Raw genomic sequence first — 25,354 nt, forward strand, 5'->3', positions numbered from 1 at the left:
TCATTTGTTACTATTGTAGCTTCACAATGATTTTTACATATCATGAGTTCTAGGAAACATTATTATTACAAATGAAATATTAACAAACTAAATTCAATTTTACTAACATTTAGCATGACTGTACTACGTCACTCAATTCTAACATATACAAAATGTATTTCATAGGCTCATAGGACTATTTACAGTATATTTCAGTAGATACAAAGCTATTTTTGAGTTTTCGTAATCTGTCAATTTTGTTTAATTAAAACACGGTAGTGAACCTAATGAAATAACTTAAGTATGTATAGAACAGTTATTTCAATATAAAGCAAGTATGAAATAATACTTCTAAATTCAAATATGTATGATTACAGCAAGTTATATAGACTACTTGATACTTTTGCTGGCGCCATAACGTGAAACCAGACAAAATATTATAGTCTCTGAGCAATTAATTACAATCAGTTTTAATTTAATTCGAAACGAACTAAAATGTAACTAAAATTATTTAATCGTGTACCTTTTTGGTATTTATGTGTAATTTAACATCTACAAGTCATATTAACGAAGCGTAACGCAAAAAGCTTCATTTATCTATTCCGCACCAACGCTACCCGATATGGCAGTGAAGGCAATACATTAAAACAAAATCAAAACTATTTTCACTAAAATAAAATAATTTTACATATTACAGTTATTATACTCGTAGAGCCAATGCAAACCACAACTATAAAACAATAGTTTGTAAAACGCTTCTTAAGATAATAATAAAATAGCCAGTATGTTTTAATGTGGCAGTTATTTGACTGATAGCTTTTCAACAAATCACATCCGATCGTGAAAATAGCAGGCGAAGCGAGTCCGAAACATTGAGATCATATATCAGTCGAATATATAATATGATGAAATAAGCGCCGACGATGATAAAAAACTAAAATTAGCAATTGGCTCTACGACATTAAGAAAATTAAATCAAATAAAAAGTAAGAAGCAAAACTTAGGTCTAAATTAAGTATGATTAAGATATTTTCATTACTGAAATTTACAGTGCCCAACACTACGTTCATTAAATGAAGCAAAACTAAATTATAAGTTGGAACTTGTTACTCGGGTAAAGTAAAATTGAGTACAATTGTCATTTGGATCAGGTTTGGTTGTAAGTAGTTATTTATTTAGCTGTATGTTAGGGATTGAGGGACACCATTGACAGTCTTTGATTTTAGAACCCCATTCTCGTAGGACATTACGGTTTCGCGTCCATTCTCCGTTACCCTGGGAACAAAAATTACAATTTATTAAGTTTATTAATAGTTTTAAATTTAAAAACTATTATTTCTATAGATTTGTAAAGATTTTTATTTAATTTAAATTAAAAATAAATAAAATTGTGTGTCACTTCACAACACGCGACTGGAGTTTACTTCTTAAGAAATTTATAAACTAAATATGTAGTTCTACTGAATTAATTCACTTATAATCAATTTAAATAACGATACTCTAAAATAACAACATAAATTGATGCCTGCTTTTTGTATCGGCTCAGTAAATGGTGGTATACTATGTTATACTAGCTGTGCTGGCGACTTCGTCCGCGTGGAATTTAACAAAAAAGTTATTGAGTTCGCAGCCATAAAATAATGTCTAAAGTAAAAGTAGCCTAAGTTACTCCTTACTACATCAGCTATCTGCCAGTGAAAGTCCCGTCAAAATCGATCCAGCCGTTTTAAAGATTAGCCGGAACAAACCGACAAACCTACAGACAGACAGACAAAAATTTTAAAAATGTTATGTAGGTATCTGTACCGTGTATACATTCATATGCATTTAGTAAAGAGCGGTTGTTTCAATATTACAAATAGCTCACACAGACACTCCGATTTTATTTATTTGTATAGATAAACAGGTACAAGCTATGTAAAACGTCACTCTCAGCGTCACTAAGCGAGTGTCAGTTCTATCACACGATATCAGTCCTACATATATAATAATATTTATAATAATTTTTTGTAGACCACGGTCTTTATCCATGTGTCCATCAGTCATGACCTTTTTTCTGAAGAACGCGTGGAGGTATCAAGTTGAAATTCTTACCAAATACTTACATACATAAGGTCTACTGTCCCTTAGAGCTGTGAAAAAATCAAACTTCTAAGCCAACCCAATCAAAAGATACAGCCGTTTATGCTGCAAATTTTCGACACTCGCAAAGAAATCAAAACCTACAGGGTACTTACCGTGAACTTAGAATCTTGGAATTTGGTACGAAGCAACGTCTTATAGCGCAGATAAAAGAATAATTACGAAAAGCATAAATTTTTAGTTACAACTGTCGAGGGTGTGGAATCCGGTGATTAGGTTATGCAGACCCTTGAAGAGTGATATAAACAACTCGCGAATCGACACAGTAAGTTACGTCTGCAAAACACGGGATCGGATGTCGAATGCTCGAAAAACAGGTGACAATGGTAGAGGTGAAAATAACAATAGTATGGGTAACCAGTGTATACGCAGCAAACGTGTTAGAAAGGAGGTAGTCCGGTATGGACACAGCTAAAGCCATCAACATCTAAACGCAAACTTCAGTCTCGTGATCAAGACATTCGCAGACAATGTCGAAATATCGAGCTCCGTAAAGCGGAAAATAATAAACTTGGTAAATATCCCGTTTTCGAATAATTTTCGTAATAGAAGTAACCATGTTAATCTAAAATCTTATATTTTTTTTTATTATATGTTTGTACGGAACCCTCGGTGCGCAAGTCCGACTCGCACTTGGCCGGTTTTTCATTTAAAAGAAAGATATTTCCATCAGTTTTTTACTAACTCAGCCATGATAAAATTAATTTGCTCTTCATCGTTCTCCTTAGCATGAATAATCAATAATATTTACACATTAAATTACTGTCTTTAGAACGCTGTTATAGATATTTGTGGTGTCTGTCCTTGGAGATCTCTCCATCGTGCTCCAGTGAGCATGTAGAGCTACTTACTCGTAATTACGAAATTTTCCCCTAATTTACAATGGAGACTTATCTCCTGTATGAAGAATATATTCCAAATTAATAATAATAATAATAATTTTTAAATTTATTGGCATATATTCCAAAGTTAGACGAATATTTAATACATAAACACACACATATATAATATATAAATGTCTATTAAAATACTACAACACTTGAAATAAAACAATCAGTATAAAAAAAAAACAAGAAAATAAAAAAACAAACGCTTACTTTTTAGTCGTAATCTTCTTTCCGTTAACGACACGCGTGGTGGTGGTGGTGCTCCGCATGTTGGCGCTGCCGGGGCCCGCCATGGCGCTGTTGAACGTCGAGAAGGACGTGAAGGAGTTCCCGTTGGAGTGCGCGAACATGTCGTCCAGGCCCTGCATGCCGAACCCGAAGGGGCTGAACAGCGACGACGTGAGCGACGTGCCCGGGTGGTGGCCGCGGCGCCCGTGCCGGATGTGACCGTGACCGTTTACATCTGGAAAGTTAATAAAAGATATATGTCGACAATGTTTTTATTTAACGAATGGACTGCTCTATATGTATATTGTCATTGATTGTCTCCATTAAATTATTAAAAAAAAGAGTGTGCTTTAGACCACACGACTGAAGTAAAACTTCTTTAGCCTGCACAATAGGCTGTCTTAGATATACTAACTGTAACTGGTTATGAGAGCAAAAGCGAAAGAAAATGTGTGCTCGCACCTTTCTCTTGCTCCGTTCGCTTCGCCCGATCACACTTTTAGTAAAGCTCTCATCACGCATTTACCACCTTACTACCCAAGTCAAGTGTGCTTAAAGAAGTTTTACTTCAAAATAAGAATATATTAATTGTAGAACGCCAATTTTAGGGTCTGTGACTAGAAGCGTGAAGTGTGTAGCTTCTGTCACAGCACGCTCTTTCTTTTCGCTTCTCTCTAAGACTACATTAATTTAGAATCATAAGATTATACTAATGACTCAAACTTATCTGAGATTAAAACTCTTGTATAAGGGCAATTCAGATCCTTTTATTTGTTAAAATATTTGTTACAGCTTACTACTGTTAATATTAAAAACAAAAACTACACATATTACAATACACAAATACGTACGTAGGTATTAATACTTGCAAGGAAATAATGTCTCATAAATCTTAACACAAAAATAACTCACCAGGAAACAGGTCGCCGAAACATGAACCGCCGAAAAATTCTCTGAACACCTCCTCCGGATCTCGGAATGTGAAGGGAAAACTGTGATAGCCGAAGTCGTAGTCTTCATCGGTTGCGGTATGTCGGCCCCTGCTGCTGTTCAACCCCTCCTTGCCGTACTGATCGTACACCCGACGCTTCCTCTCTGCATGATTAACGGATACTTTTTAAATTAAGCAATCGACAATGTACCAGGCGTTTAGGTAAGCATAGTGTAATTTATTCAATTTACTACATCTTAAATGGACGCAGTATATTTGATAAGATATAAATTTAAGCATATGACTCATATGTAATTACGGTAAATGACAGTTGAATTTTTATGTCTATTGGAATATTTATAGAGGCAAGCAAAATACTAAGTTTTAATTTAATATGTTGGTTATTAAAATCTTATACGGTTTAGCAATGGCTTTACAAGTTCAGCAAAACAATTGTGGCAAGTTAACTGTAAAACAAGATATTATTTTTAATAACCAAATATTTTTAATATTTTAACTTACCAAACGAACTCGTTCACAACTTTTAATTAATTAATTTATAGCTATCACTTTGAAAGGCTATTAAACATCTGCAGATAACGAAAAAGGGCATTAGGTCGCACGAGGTAGCATATCATGTGATTAGTGTGTTAACTTTCACACAACTTAAGATTGTTAATAGCAATATAAGTGGGTAGCTGCCAAGAAAACTCCATGTTGTTATAATGCTATGGTTATTTCTTTGAATATTATCATTATCTCTCATGCTATTATTATTCGCAAATATATATAATCTAACCTTCACTGAGTATGCCTTGTTAGATGCGTAGTGTAAATTTCAAATCTTTACCAAGCTCGTACAAAGTTACCCATAAAAATAATCAATGCATACCCAGTTGACAGTTAAAATGACAATATTCAAATTGCAAAAAACCCTAATTGATATGAAAATCTACCAAAAAAACGATGGAAGGGTGTGTCTCCAAAAAAACCTTTGAAGCTAAAGTGCCGATGACCATTAACTCCGTTCTTGCTTTGATATCTGTGACTGTGATGACTGGATGCCCTTGCGTCATACAATTTCCGCTTGTTTTCTACCCAACAATAAAATTATTTTGTACACCTTTACTAGCTATCGTTGATAGATCATTGGTGCATACCTAATAAATTCTAGCGACAATCATTCGTAACGACGTCGTTTTACAGAATAGATATATATTTTTATAAATCAAATGCCTGCATATGGAAGCAAGATGGATTTTATATTCAATTATTTAACAGTCAATCTTACGTTTGCATTAACAAAAATGAAACCTACGTAATATTTCCTTTCCTTTCTGTAATGCTACATATGACCTCATCGTGCGAACATATGGGCAATAGTCTACTTTGGTTACTATAAGCAGAAGGCGATAAAGATAAACATATTATTAATTACATATATACGTTGATCTCCTTTTAATTGTTTATTACGGTTTAAACATATATGTTAATTGTTCGTCGTATAACTTAAATTGCGTTGTTTACATTAAAATGCGTGAAAGGTGACATCACAATAAATAAATAATAGTTATCAGACTTTTTTGCATATTTCAATAACAAGACTGTATGCTGTCAGCTAAAAGTTACAGTTGTGTAACCTAGACCTAAATAGACTTGACGAACGGAATTCTTCAAGCTATGGCTGAAAAACTTTTACGATTAGTGCAATCGCATTGAAGAGTATACATTTAATTATAATATATACATTGAATATAAGTATGATTGCAGTCGGTTAAAAAAATTTACTCTGGCATTGAAGTTACTAAATTAATTACGTGAATTTATTAACTTTAACTCTTCTAAATAAACATAGCAAAACAACAGAAAGACGCATTACATCTGTGCAATGCGCCACTCTTCGGTTGAACGCCTTTGCACATCAGAATTTTTTTTTTGTATGAATACTGAGTTTTACAGATAATAAATCTTCCACGCCGTTTTAAAATAATAATAATTACATTATTAATATTAATTTAACTTGGTATTTTTTTAAAATGTAATAAATACAACGCAATATTATTTTTGTTATGGCAGGCCAGCTAATGCAATGCACCATGAGATTTATTATCAGTAATAATGTTTTATGATTTTAATGTAATCAAAAATATTTGTTTTTAAGTAGTCTTACAAATTTTTTTCTTACACTTACTACACTAAAATACAAAACAAGAAATTATCCGTTTCTTAGGTTTTACTACATTTAATGTTTATTAAAGCTTTTTTTAATTATTACTTATTTATACTTCTTACTATATTACTATCATTTCTAAGAAGAGTAATTTAAAAAGCGTCATCTAAACAACGAGCTTTGTTTATTGTAAAAATACAACAAAGAACTCAATGGATTTCAACGGGATTCAACAGTTTTTAATAAGGACAACTTAATTAATTACTTAATTATGTAATAACTGAAACATATAAAATTAAAGTAATAAATGTAAATTACTTTATTTTACTTTAGGTAGTCTTATCTGTTCCAGTCAAAATATTGAAGACTCTTACCATCTGAAAGAACTTCGTAAGCCTCAGATATCTCTTTAAATCGTCTATTTGCTTCGTCTGCATTGTCTGGATTCTTGTCTGGATGCCATTTCAGCGCTAGCTTTCTGTAACTGTGTTTTAAAAATAATCATATATCAATAACAATTATCTTAAAAATATATTAAATTAAAAGGTTATTCAATAGTACTACAATGTATTATAAAATAATTAAGAACACAAAAGACAACACAAGTTACATTTAAATTATGAAATTACGAGGCGTGAATGCTAATAAATAATAAATATCAATTACCTATACCATAGAAAATATTGTATTTTTTTTTTTTTTGTAATGCACAATATTTGTTCAGGAGATTAAGTTCCCAGTCCATTTCCCATTCCCATCATCAACAAAATAAGTTAACTTACGATTTTTTAATTTCTGCCTCAGTAGCGGTCCGAGAAACACCGAGTATTCTGTAGTAGTCCACCATCTCTAGTCTCCCTCAAAGGATGTTATGTCTGAAATTCAAACAAAATTTATGAAAATTTCATAGTTTATAATAGAAGGCTAAAAACTTTTGATCCATAAATATAATTGCATATTACGTAATTATAGTTATGGTATTTACTTAAAATATACGCAGTTCGTATTTTTTTTTAATTAAATAATTTTTATTGAGGTAATATGAGACTGTCTTTGTAAAGTTTTATAAAAGTAAGATTAGACGACAGGCGCAGTTTCACGCCGTTTATAGTCACTACTCCGCAACCATTAGTAGAGTTTACAATCCATTACCATCCTCAATAAACATGTTTTCTAACGCATTGGCGCAAACGTTAACGGATTCAAACAAACTATTCAGCTTCAAAATATACCCATTTTAAAATTCTACACTTAAGGAACGTTTCGATTATTAAAGAACTTACGACATATTGAAGTAAAACTTCTTTACGCGCTCTTGAATTGGCGAATAAGTGGTGAATGCACGACGAGAGCGTTACGAAAATTGTGCTCGGGTGAGGTGAACGGAAGTTGAGAGGGAGATATAAGTTAGATGTAGCTAAAGGAGTTTTACTTCAGTTTTGTGGTCTACCGTACACTCGTTTTTTAGCTATTTTATTATTATTACCTATATTGGGTAAAGGAAAATATACTAAATTATCGTCATTTTTGCTAGTGTAATTGTTTTAGGGAAAATATTCGACCCAGAAGATTTAACATACGCACCTATAATATAATTTCCTTTTGACAGTATTTACGCGACAGATAATTGAATATTTGTCTTATATATTAAAACCTTTTTTTTAAAAAGAGTTTAATATTTCAATGTGATATAATTTTACTGTTTCTATACGGTAGGTACAAAGCCAGCCCAATTAAAGTCAGACTTTACTACAAAGTGTTCTGTAATATTGTCAATATTAAACAATAAAATTTCACTTTCAGCTATAAGAATGTTGGAAAAACATGTTTCTTGATTGGTGTTTTGATTTTCAACTTCGTTTTATTTTTACTACTTAACTGTATAAACTGTGTGGTATATAAACTGTGTAGCTACGGCATTAAGAATATAGCCACACCCTCTCTTCCCGTGGGTGTCGTAAGAGGCGACTAAGGGACAACACAGTTCCACTACCACCTTGGAACTTATAAAGCTGACCGATGGCAGGATACCCATCCAACTACTGGCTTTGAAATACATAGGTCGAAGACGGGTAGCAGCGTCTTCGGTGCGACAAAGCCAGCCCTGCTGTCAGCAACCCACCTGCCTAGTGTGGTGACTATGGGCAACACATATAAGTTCACTTGAACTCGTGGAGGTCTATGTCCAGCAGAAGACTGCAATAGGCTGAAGTGATGATGATGACGAATTGTATAAACATAAAATAATTAAAATTTTGACAACTTTACTAAATACATATTATACGACAGCTTCTAAGTATATATTCCTATTAAGAAACCTTTTTTAGAAACATTAAAGTTACTTGTTTCTTTTTAGTTGAATGAGATGTATATTTAATAGATGAATAAATTATTCTAGACTAAAATACCATAAAATCAGAAATAAAATAAGAAACTATTTTTCAGATTGACTACAAGAGAATAGTGTAAAAATGACATAATTACTTTATGGTTTAAATTGTTGTAAATTTGTTTACATTTGTAATCAAACCATATGAATAGATTGTTTTTAAAGTTGTTTGTATTTTTATGATGCAAATTATTATAATTTCTTATCAATTTTGAATTATAGAAACCTTGTGCAAGTGTGAGTCATATAATGTCAAATAACATTGATTTACCTCCAGAATTTACTAAACAACAGTTATCCCAACTTAATATCCCACTTCCTATTAATTTCACTTCGCTTTTAAACTTCTTTAAAGATCCAAAGGTGATCTTTACCCTTGACAATTTATTAACGCTAACAACATCAAAATTTAATTTATCTATAACTATATAATGTCTTTGTGAATTAGAAGTTTATGTTTATTATTATACTCCTAGTTGTTCTAACACCACAAATATTTATATTTTTTACACCATCCACCAATATTTTTATTTTTATTAATATTTTTGTAAATAGATGTAGAAAAATTAAATGTGTGAGTTGATGCAAAATAATTTATTTGAACACAAATTGTAGATCAGCCTATAACTACAAATATTACAACTTATTTCAGTGTTATGATTCACAACTCACATCTTGCAATATGATTACTATTACATTTTTATGCAGCAATGTTTTAAGCAATGATCGTGCGTGTCATAAAACTTGAGCAAACATTAGACTACTTAATGTAATGCTTTCTCTGTGTTCGCATATTTATTAAAACTTCAACTCTTTTAAATTAGATTCAAAACTTACTTACAATATTAAATAAATCAATATATATAACATTCACACAAAGTCTTCTGTTCCTAAGGTAAGCGACTTAATGCTTGCGTTAAAGGCAACAGCCGACTGATATAGCTATGTTTTTGTTCGATAAACATATAGAAATAAAACATATAAAAGTAATTATACCAAAACCCCCGGAGCAGAAAGCAGGGTTAATACAAACTGTGTCAACGGGCTAGTCAAATATAATAAGCTTGCTTAAATCTTGTTTTTAAATTATTATTTACTATTAACAAATTATCTGAATCTTAGATGTAGTACAATTACTAAAAGTACATTATGCCATTTTAAGTGTCATAAAAATCAGACAAAACCAATGATTAGAGAAACATGTAAAATATATACGCTTATATAATGAAGTGATAAAATTTGTTTGTACATAATCAATCCACTAATCTCACAATCTGCTGGACTGATTTGAATAATTCATTAATCATTGTTTAATTTTTTTAGCGCGTCTTACTCTTTCTTACTTTATCACTACTACTTAATTAAAGTACATGTGTTCAAAAATATCTTATAAATTAGGTAACACATCAGAAAGTATGTCAGAACAAAGTGATCACAAAAATATTAAAACCACATCAACTTCATACTATATGAAAGCAAACTTGCTAATTATATATGTCTTGTGAGCTATCTTTGTTATTAAAATTGTTCGTTTATTGATTATTAGGAATCAGGCATTCTAAAGTTATAATGCAACCAAGAACCAACGCGACCAACAATTGCATGAAAATAAGCAAATTATCATAATACAATTGTGGACAAAAATGCACAATAATGTGTGTATTAATCTCATTTCATATTTTGTAAACAAAACAGAAATCCACTAAACAATGAACCACAGCTTAGTTGAATTTTATAATTAGGTCTATTTAATCATAATTAATTATTATCAAGCAGAAAACAAGTAAAGTGAGTAAGTTATAAGCATAGCTGGAAAAAAATTTAAAATACCATTATGTTACCATAGTTTTAATTAACTCAGAATGGATCTAATACTGTAGTAGGTCACTCACTGAGATATTACAAATTACATCTGCCAAACTCTAAGTAAACCAATACTAACATGTATAACCTTCAGTGTCAGTGTGGTAAAAAAAAAAACATTCTGTAAGAAATTCATATTCTTTGGAATATATATATCAACCTTGATTTGGTATAAATCTACTTAAATTAGGTAATAAAAAATATTACTACTGAAATGTTTGGTGTATAATCACAGGATTCATTACAATCTTACTACTCATAGGTACCCAACAACTGTTTCTCGTGCATAATGACAAAAAATATTACAAATATTCTTCAAACTTTATATCGTCTTTCATTAATAATAGATGAATCATTATGATACTGCCATAAAAGCAGACATAACCATAAAAATTTCTCGTTTCTTAGTCTAGCAATATTTTTTTAAAACCATACATTTTTATATAAGGGTGCATAATTCGCACCATCTACTAGAGCAATGTTTAAAAATAGATAAAATCGTCACGAATAATTATGTAGATCTATAGAAATTATTAAATAATGTTCGACACCTACACACTATGATGCAGATTTAAATATTAATGTGACACAACAACCAAATATCAATTAAGTTTTAAGATATGTTATTAGACGTTTTACAAATTTATTAACAAAACAAGTTGCATTAAGATACGGATACAAACCTTTATAACATTTGTTTGTGTAAATCATCCGATGCCGAGATGAACAGGTGATCGCGTGTGGTAAAGATATTCGCCAACCACCCGGAATCACACAATGGAAAACTTAACACTTTGTAACATGTACAGTCACCTTTTTTTATAAAGATCACAAACCGTATTTTTAATCACTACCAATGCACATGTGTGAAACGGATGATTGATCCTGATCAATGACACCAATGATCACTCGAACTACAGAGAATAATAATACTGTAATCTAATCACACCTTTGTTGGCAAAAAATCGTCAGTAAGTGGAAATTTCTCGCAAACAAAATCGATAAACATTGACTAGCTCTAACAAGTCGCTTCAACTCTCTACAGAATGAATAAAGCTTTTTATTTTTTTATTTTCGAGTTCGGAAAGTAATGCCTATGTTAAAAGATTATACTGTCTTGTAACTGGATAACAATCACGACCTAAACAGAACACATTTTTTTCACCCATTGACTAAATCGACTGGAATCGACACTAATTCAACACTCAACAGTTCCACTGACTAGTGACTACATACATATTATACATTCATTCAATTTCAAGCCTAGTATCGAGATTGAATAAAATGATGATGAGCGCTCCTTAACTTAGCTTGAGAACGGTTCACATCGTTATAAAGAGTTATTACTTCAATAAAAAATTTCGTTCCAATTGTCCAAGAGTACGATTTTAATAAATAAGAAATATATTCTTAAAATTTTATCGAGTTATGTTATATTTTTTTTTAATTTAATTACTACTTTTTTAAATTTATGTATGTAAAAAAATTGAGTTATTATATATACATAAAAAAAATTAAAGTGTCTCTGATTTCAAAATACTAGATCGTTCAATAAGTCCCAAGACTAACCTGGAAATGGCGCATATATTAAAAACTCTTTTGATTTTTAAAAAGTACTGGCTATCAATACAAGAATATGTGTCAAATTTTTAAAAATGGAACAATAAAATTATTGATTTTGAAACATTTAAGTGACGCTACGGTTGTAATTTCGATACAATGGAAAAAAACGAGTTTCGCGTGTTGATAAAACATTGTTTTTTAATGGGAAAAAATACCGTTGAAACACAGCAATGGCTTATAAAATGTTATGCAGGATCAGCTCCCTCTAAAGCAACCATTTGTCGGTGGTATGCCGACTTCAAACGCGGTCGCATGGACACCAATGATGGGGAACGCACAGGTCGTCCAAATGAAGCAGTGACTCAACAAAATATTAACCAAGTCCTCAAAATCGTATTGGAAGATCGGAAGGTAAAAGTGCGAGAGATAGCCGAGATAGTGAAGATTTCAGCTGGTAGTGTTTTCACTATTTTACATAAAAATTTGGCCATTGAAAAGCTTTTTTCTAAATGGGTGCCGCGTTTGCTTACAACTAATCAAAAGGAACAACGTATCAATGATTCAGAGCGATGTTTGGCGCTGATGAATCATAATAAAAAGGATTTTTTACGTCGGTATGTAACAATGGATGAAACCTGGATATACCATTTCACTCCGGAATCCAATCGGCAGGCAGCGGAGTGGAGAGCGGCTGGTGAAAGCCGCCCGAAGCGTCCAAAGACTCAGAAATCGGCCGGTAAGGTTATGGCGTCTATATTTTGGGATGCGCATGGAATACTTTTCATCGACTACCTTGAAAAGGGGCAAAATATAAATAGTGACTATTACATGTGCTTATTGGAGCGATTGAAGTACGAAATTGCGGATAAACGGCCTCACATGAACAAAAAGAAAGTGGTGTTTCACCAGGACAACGCGCCTTGTCACAAGTCCGTGAGAACGATGGCCAAAATTAACGAATTGGGCTTCGAATTGTTTCCTCATCCCCCTTATTCGCCAGACTTGGCCCCCAGCGATTACTGGCTGTTTGCAGACCTCAAAAAAATGCTTCAGGGTAAGAAATTTGACTCAAATAGTGAAGTTATCGCAGCAACGGAGGCTTATTTTGAAGCCAAAGACAAATCGTTCTACACACATGGGATAGAAAAGTTAGAAAAGCGTTGGAGGGACTGTATCGCTCTTGGAGGAGACAATGTTGATGAATAAAAATTAATTTTACAAAAAAGACCTTTTTTTAGTACTTAGTCTCGGGACTTATTGAACCACGTGTTAACTCTGTTTTTTCAAGTGGATATAGTTATTTACACACTACCAACAATCGATTTTAAATTTTTTGTCTATCTGCCTGTCTTTCTATTTGTCGGGCTAATCTTCAGAACGGTTGAATCAATTTTTATGAACTTTCAATGGAAGATAGAAGATATTATGGAGAAGAGAGACAAACTTCTTAGCATTCCATGGATTCACAATGCGAGTTCCATCGTGTGGCAGAGGGAGAAACTCAGAGCAATTTCCAGGACTTGCGACCTAAATGTAGGCTTAAGGAGGCCCCCTTTGAGATGAACATCAACGCTCACCTTCACTGCTCGAGTTGCCCGCTCTGCCTAGCCAAATTTGGTAGAAACCTGTTAACGCAGCCTTAGACACTCCTTCTAAAATATAACTTACTGGAGTTCATGATAGGCCAAGGTCTTTCAGAAGATTATAGAGACATTTTGCTAGTATATCTCTCGCTCCTACTTCTACGGCGTATAAATCGACCGTATGTTTAATGTGTCTAGAAAAGAGGAATATGTCAGGTCTGGATGACGAAATACCAACATCCTCTGGAATTTTATAGTGCTTGTCATACGTATCCATTAAAATAGTCCAATCGGGTGCCATACCATGATTGAGAAAAGCTTGCTTTTAGAGTCGACAACTGAGCCATCCTTTATAAAGTTAATTTGTCATTTATTTGCGGTGAATCCTTTTTGGGCTCTAGCAACTGAGAGACTTACTGTTTCACGTATGACTTCAAGTACTCAATCATGTCGACGCGAGTAATAACCCCTATCATGCAGCACCTTGCAACCTACACATACTACTGCCTCACCACAAATGTAACAAGAGTTTTTCAGAGGCTTTCCCCCATCTTACTAGGTTACTTTGGTCTGGAAGGGGGAATATAGGCTACTTTTTATCCCGATTTTTTTATAGAACAGGGGGCAAACGGACAGTTAGCTCACCTGGTGGTAAGTAAAAACAACATCCATAGACACCCGCTACATCAAAGGATTAGCAGGCGCGGTGCCTGCCTTTCAAATAGGAATATGCTCTTCTTTTGAAGGTCCCTAAGTCGTATCGGTTCGGAAATACCGTAGGTGGCAGCTGGTTCCATAGAGTGGCCGTGCGCGGCAGGAAATGGCGCAAAAATCGAGCTGTCGTAGACCTCTGAGCATCGACGTGATGTGGGTGAAATTTGGAATTTGGACACGATGTCCGGTGGTGGAATTCTGCTGTAGGTATTATTCCGAACAATTCCTCAGAACACTCCCCGTGTTAGATGCGGTAGAAGATGCAGAGTGATCCGACACCTCTACGCAGTGCCAAAGAATTGAGCCGATCGAAGAGGATCTTGTCGCCGACGATTGGAGCCGCTCGGCGTTTAACACGGTCAAATGGAAAGTTATGCTGAAAAAGTGAAGCTGATATTGGGGCGCCCTAGCCCACAGGTAAGAGCAGTATTCCATGTGGGGCCGGATCTGCGCCTTATATAATTGTAGGCGGTGGGAAGACATGAAATACTGCTTCGCCCTACTAAGCACACCAAGTTTCTTCGAGGCTAGTTTAGCATTTCCCTCCCAGATGACCACGAAATTGCACATTGCTCGATATGTCGACGCCAAATATTCCAATACTGGCCGAGGCGGTTAGGGGAGTGCCTTCGACATTGAGAGGAACGATGAAGGGTGATTTTTAGCGGTAAACGCGCAAACTTGTATCTTATTGGGGTTAAGCTGGATTAGATTAAGTCACCCCATTGCGAGACTTTGGCTAAAAGAGACTCGATTTCAGACATAAGTTTGTTCCGACACTCATCGACTCGTTCCTGAGAAATATTAGGACGGCCTGTGTATAAGGCGTCCCCGGTGCTGTCGTCCGCATAACAATGAATGCCACTAGTTTGCAAAAGGTCATTGATATGCAGAAGGAACAAGGCAGATGATAATACACAGACTTGGGGAACGCCAGCATTGACAGACTTGAGGTCCGATCATGCACCGTCAACAACCACCTTGGTGTTCCTGTCTTCCAAAAAACTGGTGATTTGTTTACACAATTTCTCGGGAAGCCTATAGGATGGTAGCTTTGCTAGAAGTGCCATATGCCACACCCGATCAAAGGCTTTCGCTATGTCTAAATAACCGCCAGTGCTTCCCTCAAAATTGGAATTTACAAGGAAAATTGCGTTTACCGCGCACGAGGATCCTCCCAGATAGAATCAAATAACCAAATATTTTCCTATTAAATACGATAATTTTTGTGTGCAAAAACAACCAAACTCTCAAAAGTTTTGAATTAAAAAAAAATATCTAAATAGTAGAAAACAAAATTAAACTACTGCCTTTTTTATGCCAGAAAAATTACATCAGCACCTTTCGACAGAGTATAAAGATTACTGGGGAGTAGATAAAAATCAGCCGCAACATAAGGTATGTATAAAATACGTAAAAGCCTTCGATTCTAGCAAAATCTAGGCTGTCCTAAACTCTTTCATCCGCCTGTATTACTCCGCGACGAAAGATAAAAGTGACTTGATCGGTTCTTTCGTCGCGGAGTAATACAGGCGGATGTAATGACCCGAAATTATTTACTAATGCGATTGATTGATTGATTGGTTTAATAGACTTTACTAATGCGATCTTTAAGACTGAATTAGAATGGAGAGCAATTAATGTCAATAGCGACTGTATCTCACACCTTCATTTCGCTGACGATGTCGTAATCTATGTGAAGACGTTGAAGAGCAAGGCCGGATAGTGAATGTTTCAAATGAGTATAATCTATATATAATAGGTGCGAAACGTGTGAACTCAGACAAGATAAAAGTTATGCTCAGTAAAAAAAGTTATATCGACACAATGACATTGACAAGATTATGTCTACCTAGGCCTAAAAAGCCGATAGGAGGTTTCAGTTGTGCTGAGTAGCATATTACTATGGTAGATTTTGGAAGACACAGTGTAGAGCGTCGTCCAGTCTCCTAGTCTATGCAGAACACCGGTGAATGCTAGGCTATTAGTATGACAGACTATTTATTTAGTGCAAACTTGAGTAGGCTTATGTCATCCAGTGGACAGCAATAGATTGAAGCGCAGTGAATCAAAAATCCGTTTATAAAAGTATTAATATTTGCATGTACCTAGTACGGAGTACCTACCTTGGAAAACTTGACTTTGCACAAATGTCTTGATTTTTAATAACTTCGACACTAAAGAAGCATTATGATTAAAAATTTCGGCTATGCTTTAGATTAAGAACCATCGAATTATGGGGTTTTGGGCGGTGAAGGGCGGAAGGTGGAGGGGGAGCTACACTAGGTAACACTGCCATCATTGGTTATGGAGATATCCCAAACCGAATCGGAGCACCCCACTATCTACGTGGTCTTGGTTTGTCCTAGTGGGAGGGAAGCCCTCGCCCGCCATGTGAAAGCGCGCGTACGAATGCGTAGAAGAGCGGCTGAGGTAGGTCGCCGAATTAACATGTGAAATGTGAAAATAACGTGCAAAATCTGAAAATAACATGTGAAAGCTACGGAACGGAGCATGAGTAACGTAAGTTGTTGGTTGATCTTGCAGTCGAGATGGTTTTTACGTACTCCTGTTCAAAAATAACTTGTGAAAATAACGTGTGATGTCGCCACACGTTAAACATCTTAATAGTAATGCATATCTTCATAACCACGCGGACGTAGTCGCGGGAAACAGTTAGTGTATTATAAAACAAAGTCCCCAAAAGTGTATGTGATCGATTCCCTCAAAATCTATTGAACAGATTTTCATATGGTTTTACCAATGGAGAGAGGGCTTCAAGAGGAAGGTTTACGGAACGGCTAAGCCGATTTTAATGACAGTTTCACTGGAAGTTTGCCGGGAAAACTTTGTGACACACTGATTTCAACGCGGGCTTAGCCGCGGGCACAGCTAGTTAGTTATATTTTAAAACATAAAGGCGTGATGTGTGATACAAAAAGAGACAGAATGCTATTCTGTCTTCGTTCCACAGCACACCTAGCGATCAGCCATGCCTCTGGCGGCTGTAAACCATTAAGCCGACTTATCTCCACTACTGTAGTTGCCCGACCTAGGTATAGGACTGTGCTGTCAGAACGTCCGAACGTCGTGATAATAAAAACCTATTCCTTGAACAAGGATTTTGTATTTAATTTCCTTTGTACTAACTTATCATTAAAAATTATTTTGTATGATCATGTTGTTTTACTATTTAATACATCGAAGTGTCTGTTGACACCATCCACAGAAAATTTAGATATAGTAGTGTCTATATAGATATAGTAGTAAATTTTTCGATTCATGTTGCATTATTATTATTTTTTGGCATAATACACCGAGAGTAGAGAAAAATACCACAAAGTCTAACTTTTCTACGAAAGTCTTCTTTCTGCGGATCCAAACATCGAATTCTCTATGAATTCAAATATAAACTTTTCCGTGGATTTAACAAATGAATTTTCCGTGGATCCAACCATCGACTTTTCCGTATATTTAAACATTGAATTTTCCGTGGATGCAAGCATTTACTTTTTCGTGGATTTAAACAGTAAATTTTCATTCGATCCAAACATCGACTTTTCCGGGGATTCAAACATCGAATTTTCCGTGGATTCAAATATTGACTCTTCCGTAGACTTAAACAATGAATTTTTAATGGCTTCAAACATCGATTTACTGGCAAGCAGTTTAAAAACTTCTTCATCTATAATTGTCTCCTCCATGGAATTCTTTTATCATGTCCTTTTCATGCTAGAGGTTGTCTGGAAGAGATCACTCTTTTAGCGATAAGACCGCCTTTTGTACATGTCAATATTTTCTTTTTCGGTGTAAATTTTTTTTCTCTCTGATAGTGTACAATAGAGAGTATTTGTATTATATTTCCTATTTTCACGAAATGTAACATTTAATAACTCATCAATATTAAAAAAAATTTAAGCTGAAATTAAACTAATTTATACATTAATATAACCAATGTATAAATAACCCAATATATTTCACCCAGGGGAAATCCCTTATAAATTACTCATGACTCGGAGAAGCCGCGGGTTATGTCCGCCTTGCACGGACTAAAACACCTGGGGCGTTCGTTCGACACACCTTCCGTGATCCCGTGAGCATTATGGATTTGCAGAAGGAGGAAACTGCATTCCATTTTTCTTCACTGTCGAAAATGGCCCTAATTAAATTATAAGCCCTATTATATAATTATATAAATTATATGACCCTAATAAAATTAAGGTCGACAGCCAGAGGTTCGGTCCAATAACTGCCGATAAGGTGGATCACTCCTCGCTCAACGCTGGACAGTCCGAACGCCTGTGCTCCGCCGTGTCCTCGGCACTGCCGTCACAGTGATGACACTCCGACGTCGCCTTCGGCCCCAGCACTTGGTACCGGTAGCCGCCGAAGCAGCCGTGCCTGGTCAAATCTGTGCCGAGTGGAACGACACCACACCGTGTCTCCTTTCAACCCAGCCACGCATTAGGGGCCGAATCACCGTCACCAGCTCCCGGCTCACCTCTGGATTTTCCAGACTGGCCGACCACTTCCGGAAGAGGTTGAGGTGTGCTGCTCTCATCCATCGTATGACCTCTTGCAGAAGGAGCAGTTCCTCTCTCAGGCTTACCTCCATCATGCGCCAGAAGACCGTTGCGAGGACTTCGACTTCCAATTTATAGGGAGGGCTGCTGGGGAGGAAACACGGTGTAGGACACCTTGTGGTACGCTCGTGTGGCTCGCAAAACGACAGCATGCTGCGGCCGTCGCAGCAACGGCACATTTCTGGCGCACAATGCGTACGCCCAAATCGTTGCGCCATCGAACGCACAACTCCAGCGTAAAAGCGTCTACATCATCACATCCAAGTGTCCCGGCAGTGGCCAGAAATTTTGGGGCTAGTCGCCGGAAGTGCTTCTCGAACTTCCGTCGACCATCGAGACGATTCCCCGGTACTATATCGTCGACCCGACGGTGATAGAAGTGCCTCCGACAACTATTAATGTTCCGGATCGTGGAGCGCCTCTGGACCCTTGGAAGGCCAGGACCTCCGTTTTCTCCAATGCTACGTCTAACCCGAATGCCTAAATTCTGGCCACTACTTGAATCACACCGGCCGTGGCAAGGCGGCCCGCTTCGCGGTTGTCGTCATTAATGTAACTCTCTCTTGTAAAAAAAATTACTTTTAACTAAATTAAAAAATAATTTTTAACAAAAAAAAAACCGACTTCAAACAGGAAACTAAAAAGTGAAAAATAAATTTACTTAGTACAAAGTAAATTCGTATTTAGATTTAGTTAGTCAGAAATGATTAAATAAATATTTTATAATTTTGAAGTCGGTGCCAAGTAAAACAATAACTACTCTAGTATCTACTCGTAAGTTGTATTCAGTTTTCTTTCATAATTTGTTAACCGACTTCCAAAAAAGGAGGAGGTTCTCAATTCGACTGTATTTTTTTTTATGTATGTTACATCAGAACTTTTGACCGGGTGGAGCTATTTCGACAAATTTTCTTTTAATCGAAAGGTGGTGTGTGCCAATTGGTCCCATTTAAATTTATTTGAGATCTAACAACTACTTTTCGAGCTATATCTAATAATGCGTTTTTACTTGACGCTTTTTTCGTCGACCTACGTTGTATTATACCACATAACTTTCTACTGGATGTACCGATTTTGATAATTCTTTTTTTGTTGGAAAGGAGATATCCCAAGTTTAGTACCATGATAAGAAAACCAGGATCTGATGATCGGATCCTAGAGAAATTGATGGAAATTCTTGAAAATCCGCAATAACTTTTTACTGGGTGTACCGATTTTGATAATTCTTTTTTTGTTGGAAAGAAGATATCCCTAGTTTAGTACCATAATAAGGAAACCAGGATCTGATGATGGAATCCCAGAGAAATCGAGGGAACTTCTTGAAAATCCGTAATAACTTTTTACTGGGTGTACCGATTTTAATAATTTTTAATTTAATCGAAAGCTGATGTTTGTCATGTGGTCACATATAAATTTTATTGAGATCTGATAACTACTTTTTGAGTAATCTTTGATAACGCGCAGTTACTTGACTATTTTTTCGTCCATCTACGTTGTACTACTCGTCGATGTAATTGAAGTCGGTTTTTTTTTCGTTTGCGAGCAAACACAATTATTTCATTGACTATTAGTTTGAATACTGTTATTTTTCTGTTATTGTTTTGATATATCTAATAATAGTTTTGTACTTGTTTGTTGTGTGTGTGTTGTTTGTATTTGTTATTGTAGTGAGGTTGTTGTAGTATTTACTTGGCACTGACTTCAATATTATAAAATATTTATTTAATCATTTCTGACTAACTAAATCTAAATACGAATTACTTTGTACTAAGTAAATTTATTTTTCACTTTTTAGTTTCCTGTTTGTAGTCGTTTTTTTTTTTTAAATTATTTTATTTCATAATTTTTAGTGATGGGTAGACCTAACAAGGATGCTTCTTCTCTTGTGTCGGGGTCCGGAAACATACACAATACACAAGCACAAACACTCAGATCATGACAAACATCTATATGGCCAATACAAATGTCTGTCGTGTGCGGAGATTGAACCCACTAACGCCAGCGCAACAGCCAGTGCTGTGACCGCTGCGCTAACGCGTAGACATACTATGAGTGAAGTTCGCTATCAGGTGTACGTAATAACAACTGGGACTGACAGCCTACCTTGTTCTCTGAGGCTAGGTTGGGAGAACCACAAGGATTAACAAGTAGACCGAAAATAAATATTTGTATAAACATAAATATCCACTCCGAGCGGGAATTGAACCCGCGACCGTCGGTGTTTAGGCGCCGACGACACGGCACATGCACCATTATATGAAAGCGGTCGTCAAACAGCTGCAAATTGTTGAGAAATTCCCTGGTCCTGCGACACACATGACCACACAGCAGGTAATTGCTATAAATCGTTGAAAAGTTCCCTCGACTATCTTTCGTCTCCATCATCAGACTGTAATGGCATTTGTAACTCATATAGGTGCAAACTTCTCAATAATATAAACGAATTAAGTTCAAACAGCAGGCAATTGCTATAAATCGTTGAAGCAATCATCAGACTGAAATGGCACTTACAACTCATATATATGCAAAATTCTCATCAATAGAAACGAATTAATTTCAAACAGCAGGTAATTGCTATAAGTCGTTGAAGAATTCCCTCGTCTATCTTTCGTCTCCATCATCAGACTGAAATGGTACTTATAACTCATACAGGTGCAAAGTTCTCATCAATAGAAACGAATTAAGTTCAAACAGCAGGTAATTGCTATAAATCTCTAAAGAGTTCCCTCGACTATCTTTTGTCTCCATCATCAGACTGTAATGGCACTTATAAGTCATACAGGTGCAAAGTTCTCATCAATAGAAACGAATTAAGTTAAAAAAGCAGGTAATTGCTATAAATTGTTGAAGGGTTCCCTTGACTATCTTTCTTCTCCATCATCAGATCGACTCCAGACCTTTATTAAATAGTAGTGATTTATAGTACTTAATGAAAACATGATTAAATTTACTAGTCACCCGTACGATTTTTGAATGTTTCCCTCGATTTCTCTGGGATCCCATCATCAGATCCTGGTTTCCTTATCATGGTACCAAGCCAGGGATATCCTCTTTCCAGCAATAAAAGAGTTATCAAAATCGGTTTATAAACGACGAAGTTATCCCCGAACATACATAAAATATATATATACTCGAATTGAATAACCTCCTCCTTTTTTGAAGTTGGTTAAAAAAAAACATTTACAGACTGTGAAGTACAATGGGCGGACTCATAGCTATTTATTTAGCCATTTCTTCCAGACAACCCAATTAAAGGAAGGATAAATTTCATAGAATCTCGAGACAGGGTAGGTGGTGCAGTTATATGATAAACTTACATACACACTAATACTTATACATAATACACATATAAATGCTTAATACATACACACATAAATACATACATACATGTATACATAAATACATACATACATAACCTTATTATAAACTAATAAATAAATAAAAAATAATCATTATTATTATTATTGACAAAATTAATAATATACATATTAAACTCACAGTGTCAGATGTGCAGTGCACATCAAAAGAATTGAGCGGATCCAAAAAAGATTCATTTATCATTTAACTTACATTAACAATAAATGCAAAAATTTAGAAACTTATGACTCTAGACTAAAGTATTATAATCTCAAACCCTTAAGTACTCGTCGGAAAATAGCGTATATTTTGACTTTATATAAAATTATATATGGTTTAATGATCTGTCCAAACTTTTTAAGTAAAATTTATTTTAAGATTCCACGTTCTGGTAGTCGTCTGTCAAATATGTATAGCTTTCAATTACTACATTTTCGTACTAATACTGGACATCATTCGGTTTTATATAGAATTCTGTTATCCTCTAATGATTTATGTCCAAACTTTGATATTTTCAATGGCTCCTTGGCCACGGCCAAGAAAATCGTTCATAGATTGGTTAAATAGTTTTTAATATTTTGTGATTAATTTAAGCAGAACATGTCAAAATTGCATGCTGTGTTCACTGTAATAAGAATGAACATTGTACACCTTTCAAATTTTTACATACATAAACCTTTTTTTATATTGTATCATTCAATTTGTGAACCGAATAAAAAAAAAACTCTGAGTGAAAAACATATTAAATGCCTGTAGTGACTCAGCTTCTTTTATATATAACGACAGACTATTCGATAAGCCTATAGCTTCAACAGTAAAGGACTGACGGAAAAATTTTCTTTTGTGCATCGGCATCGTCAGTACCCCCTCTCTTCCCGTGGGTGTCGTAAGAGGCGACTAAGGGATAACACAGTTCCGCTACCACCTTGGAACTTAAAAAGCCAACCGGTGGCGGGATAACCATCTAACTGCTGGCTTTGAAATACACAGGCCGAAGACGGGCAGCAGTGTCTTCGGTGCGACAAAGCCAGTACTACGGTCACCAACCCGCCTGCCCAGCGTGGTGACTATGGGCAAAACACATGAGTTCACGTTATTTTTGGCGTAAACTTGTGGAAGCCTATGTCCAGCAGTGGACTGTATAGGCTGTAATGATGATCTTCAGTAAATGACTTCGTAATGTCCTTGATACCGAAGCATCCCTTAGATATTAAAATTTTTCTTTTAAGTAAGACGGAGCCTTAGGATCAAATAACACAGTACAGTAGAGAAAGAATATGGAGGTTCCGACGAGAGCGTATAGAAAGCCACTTGAACTTTAAGCGAAATTGGGTAACATGGTCAAATATGCGGAGGCAAAATATGAACCGGATAGCAAGATTTTGTAGTCGCTCAAGCTTATTCAGTTGGTCCTCAGTCAAATTAGGATAGCTTACATCTGCGTAATCTAGAACAGACAGGAGAAGAGAGTTTACCAAAATAGTTTTGGTAGGGATTGGTAGAACAGATCTAAGGTGGCATAAAGAGCTCAGTGCAGTAAACGTTTTCCGGCTACCTTCCTTAATTTGTACCGACCAAGATAACGTCTCGTCTAAATACACGCCTAGGTCCTTAACTGTGCTACAATAAGGCAGTCTAACACCATTGTACATGACGGCAGGTAAAGTCATACTTTTAATTCTTGCAATCATTCCAGGGCTGCCGATTATTATGACCTGAGATTTATCAGGGTTAACATTCAGTCCGTACTGCTTGCTCCATTTCAGAATTTTTGTAAGATCCAAGTTGATTGCATCAATTGCACTCACAATATTTTCCGGTGCAAAATGGCGGTAAATCTGGACATCGTCTGCATACATATGGTAGAAAGAAGAAATAGATTGGGTAATTGAATTTATGAAAATTGAGAAGGGTAAAGGAGACAAGACGCCACCTTGAGGTACCCCAGCTTGCACGACAAGCCACGAAGAGAAAGTCTCGTCGAGGCATACACGTTTTCGTCGTTCTTTGAGGTAACGAGATATGTTAAAAGTACGCAACAGACTCAGCAGAATATTGTGATCAACACAACTGAATGCGTTACTAAATCTAAGAATCTAAATCTACTACTAAAATCGTCACGGATTTTCCGTGAATGTTGTCCTTAGAATCAGGGATTTTCCGTCGATGGTATTTTTCCTTAGTCACGGTTTTTCCGTGGATGGAGTCCTTAGAGTCACGGATTTTCCGTGGATGGAGTTCTAAAAATTACGGATTTTCGATGGATGGATTCCTTAGAGACACGGATTTTCCGTGGATGGAGTCCTTAGAGTCACGGATTTCCGTGGATGGTGTCTTTAGCAGCACCGAGTAAAATAATAGCCCTTCCATATTTTATACGTGGTTTGCTAGGAGTAATCTAGGTTTTAATACCTGTATCATAACCTCTTCGTCTTATTACAATGATATAAACAGCACTTCAGCTCAAATCTTCAGCTTAAAAATAGAACATATTTCAGTTGAATTATATTTACACTAGTGTAAAACGCGGATAGCGCCACATCGCACCCACGCACGTGGGTGTCGCGGAAGGCCATTCTGATGTAATAAGTTTCTTTCAAAATGCTAAAATTGACTTTTATTGTAATTGGTTGTAATTTTGAAAAAATTCAAAGTGAATATATTTACTGCAAATATAAGTATGATATAATTGCGATAAATATAAAAAACTAATGATATATATATATTTTATTAATAATTGTGTTTGCACGCAAACGAAAAAAAAATTGACTTCAATTACATCGACATGTAATACAACGTAGATCGACGAAAAAATAGTCAAGTAACTACGCGTTATCAAAGATTACTCAAAAAGTAGTTATCAGATCTCAATAAAATTTATATGTGACCACATGATAAACATCAGCTTTCGATTAAATTAAAAATTATCAAAATCGGTACACCCAGTAAAAAGTTATTGCGGATT

General features: G+C 35.3%; 1 protein-coding gene across 1 annotated transcript; it reads right to left on the reverse strand.

Moving 5' to 3' along the window:
- Positions 1-1,120: 1,120 nt before the first annotated feature.
- LOC123653549 (dnaJ homolog subfamily B member 6) lies at positions 1,121-10,619 on the reverse strand. The gene is made up of 7 exons (XM_045589539.1): positions 10,568-10,619; positions 7,120-7,212; positions 6,712-6,821; positions 5,124-5,261; positions 4,149-4,331; positions 3,219-3,471; positions 1,121-1,254 (listed from the first exon to the last, which is right to left on the reverse strand). Exons 2-7 carry the CDS (start codon positions 7,182-7,184, stop codon positions 1,155-1,157), a joined length of 849 nt encoding a protein of 282 aa, XP_045445495.1. The 5' UTR covers positions 7,185-7,212; positions 10,568-10,619; the 3' UTR covers positions 1,121-1,154.
- Positions 10,620-25,354: the final 14,735 nt, after the last annotated feature.

The sequence above is a fragment of the Melitaea cinxia genome, chromosome 5 (genome assembly GCF_905220565.1).
Source record: "Melitaea cinxia chromosome 5, ilMelCinx1.1, whole genome shotgun sequence".
In the NCBI taxonomy this organism is placed as follows: Eukaryota; Metazoa; Arthropoda; class Insecta; order Lepidoptera; family Nymphalidae; genus Melitaea; species Melitaea cinxia.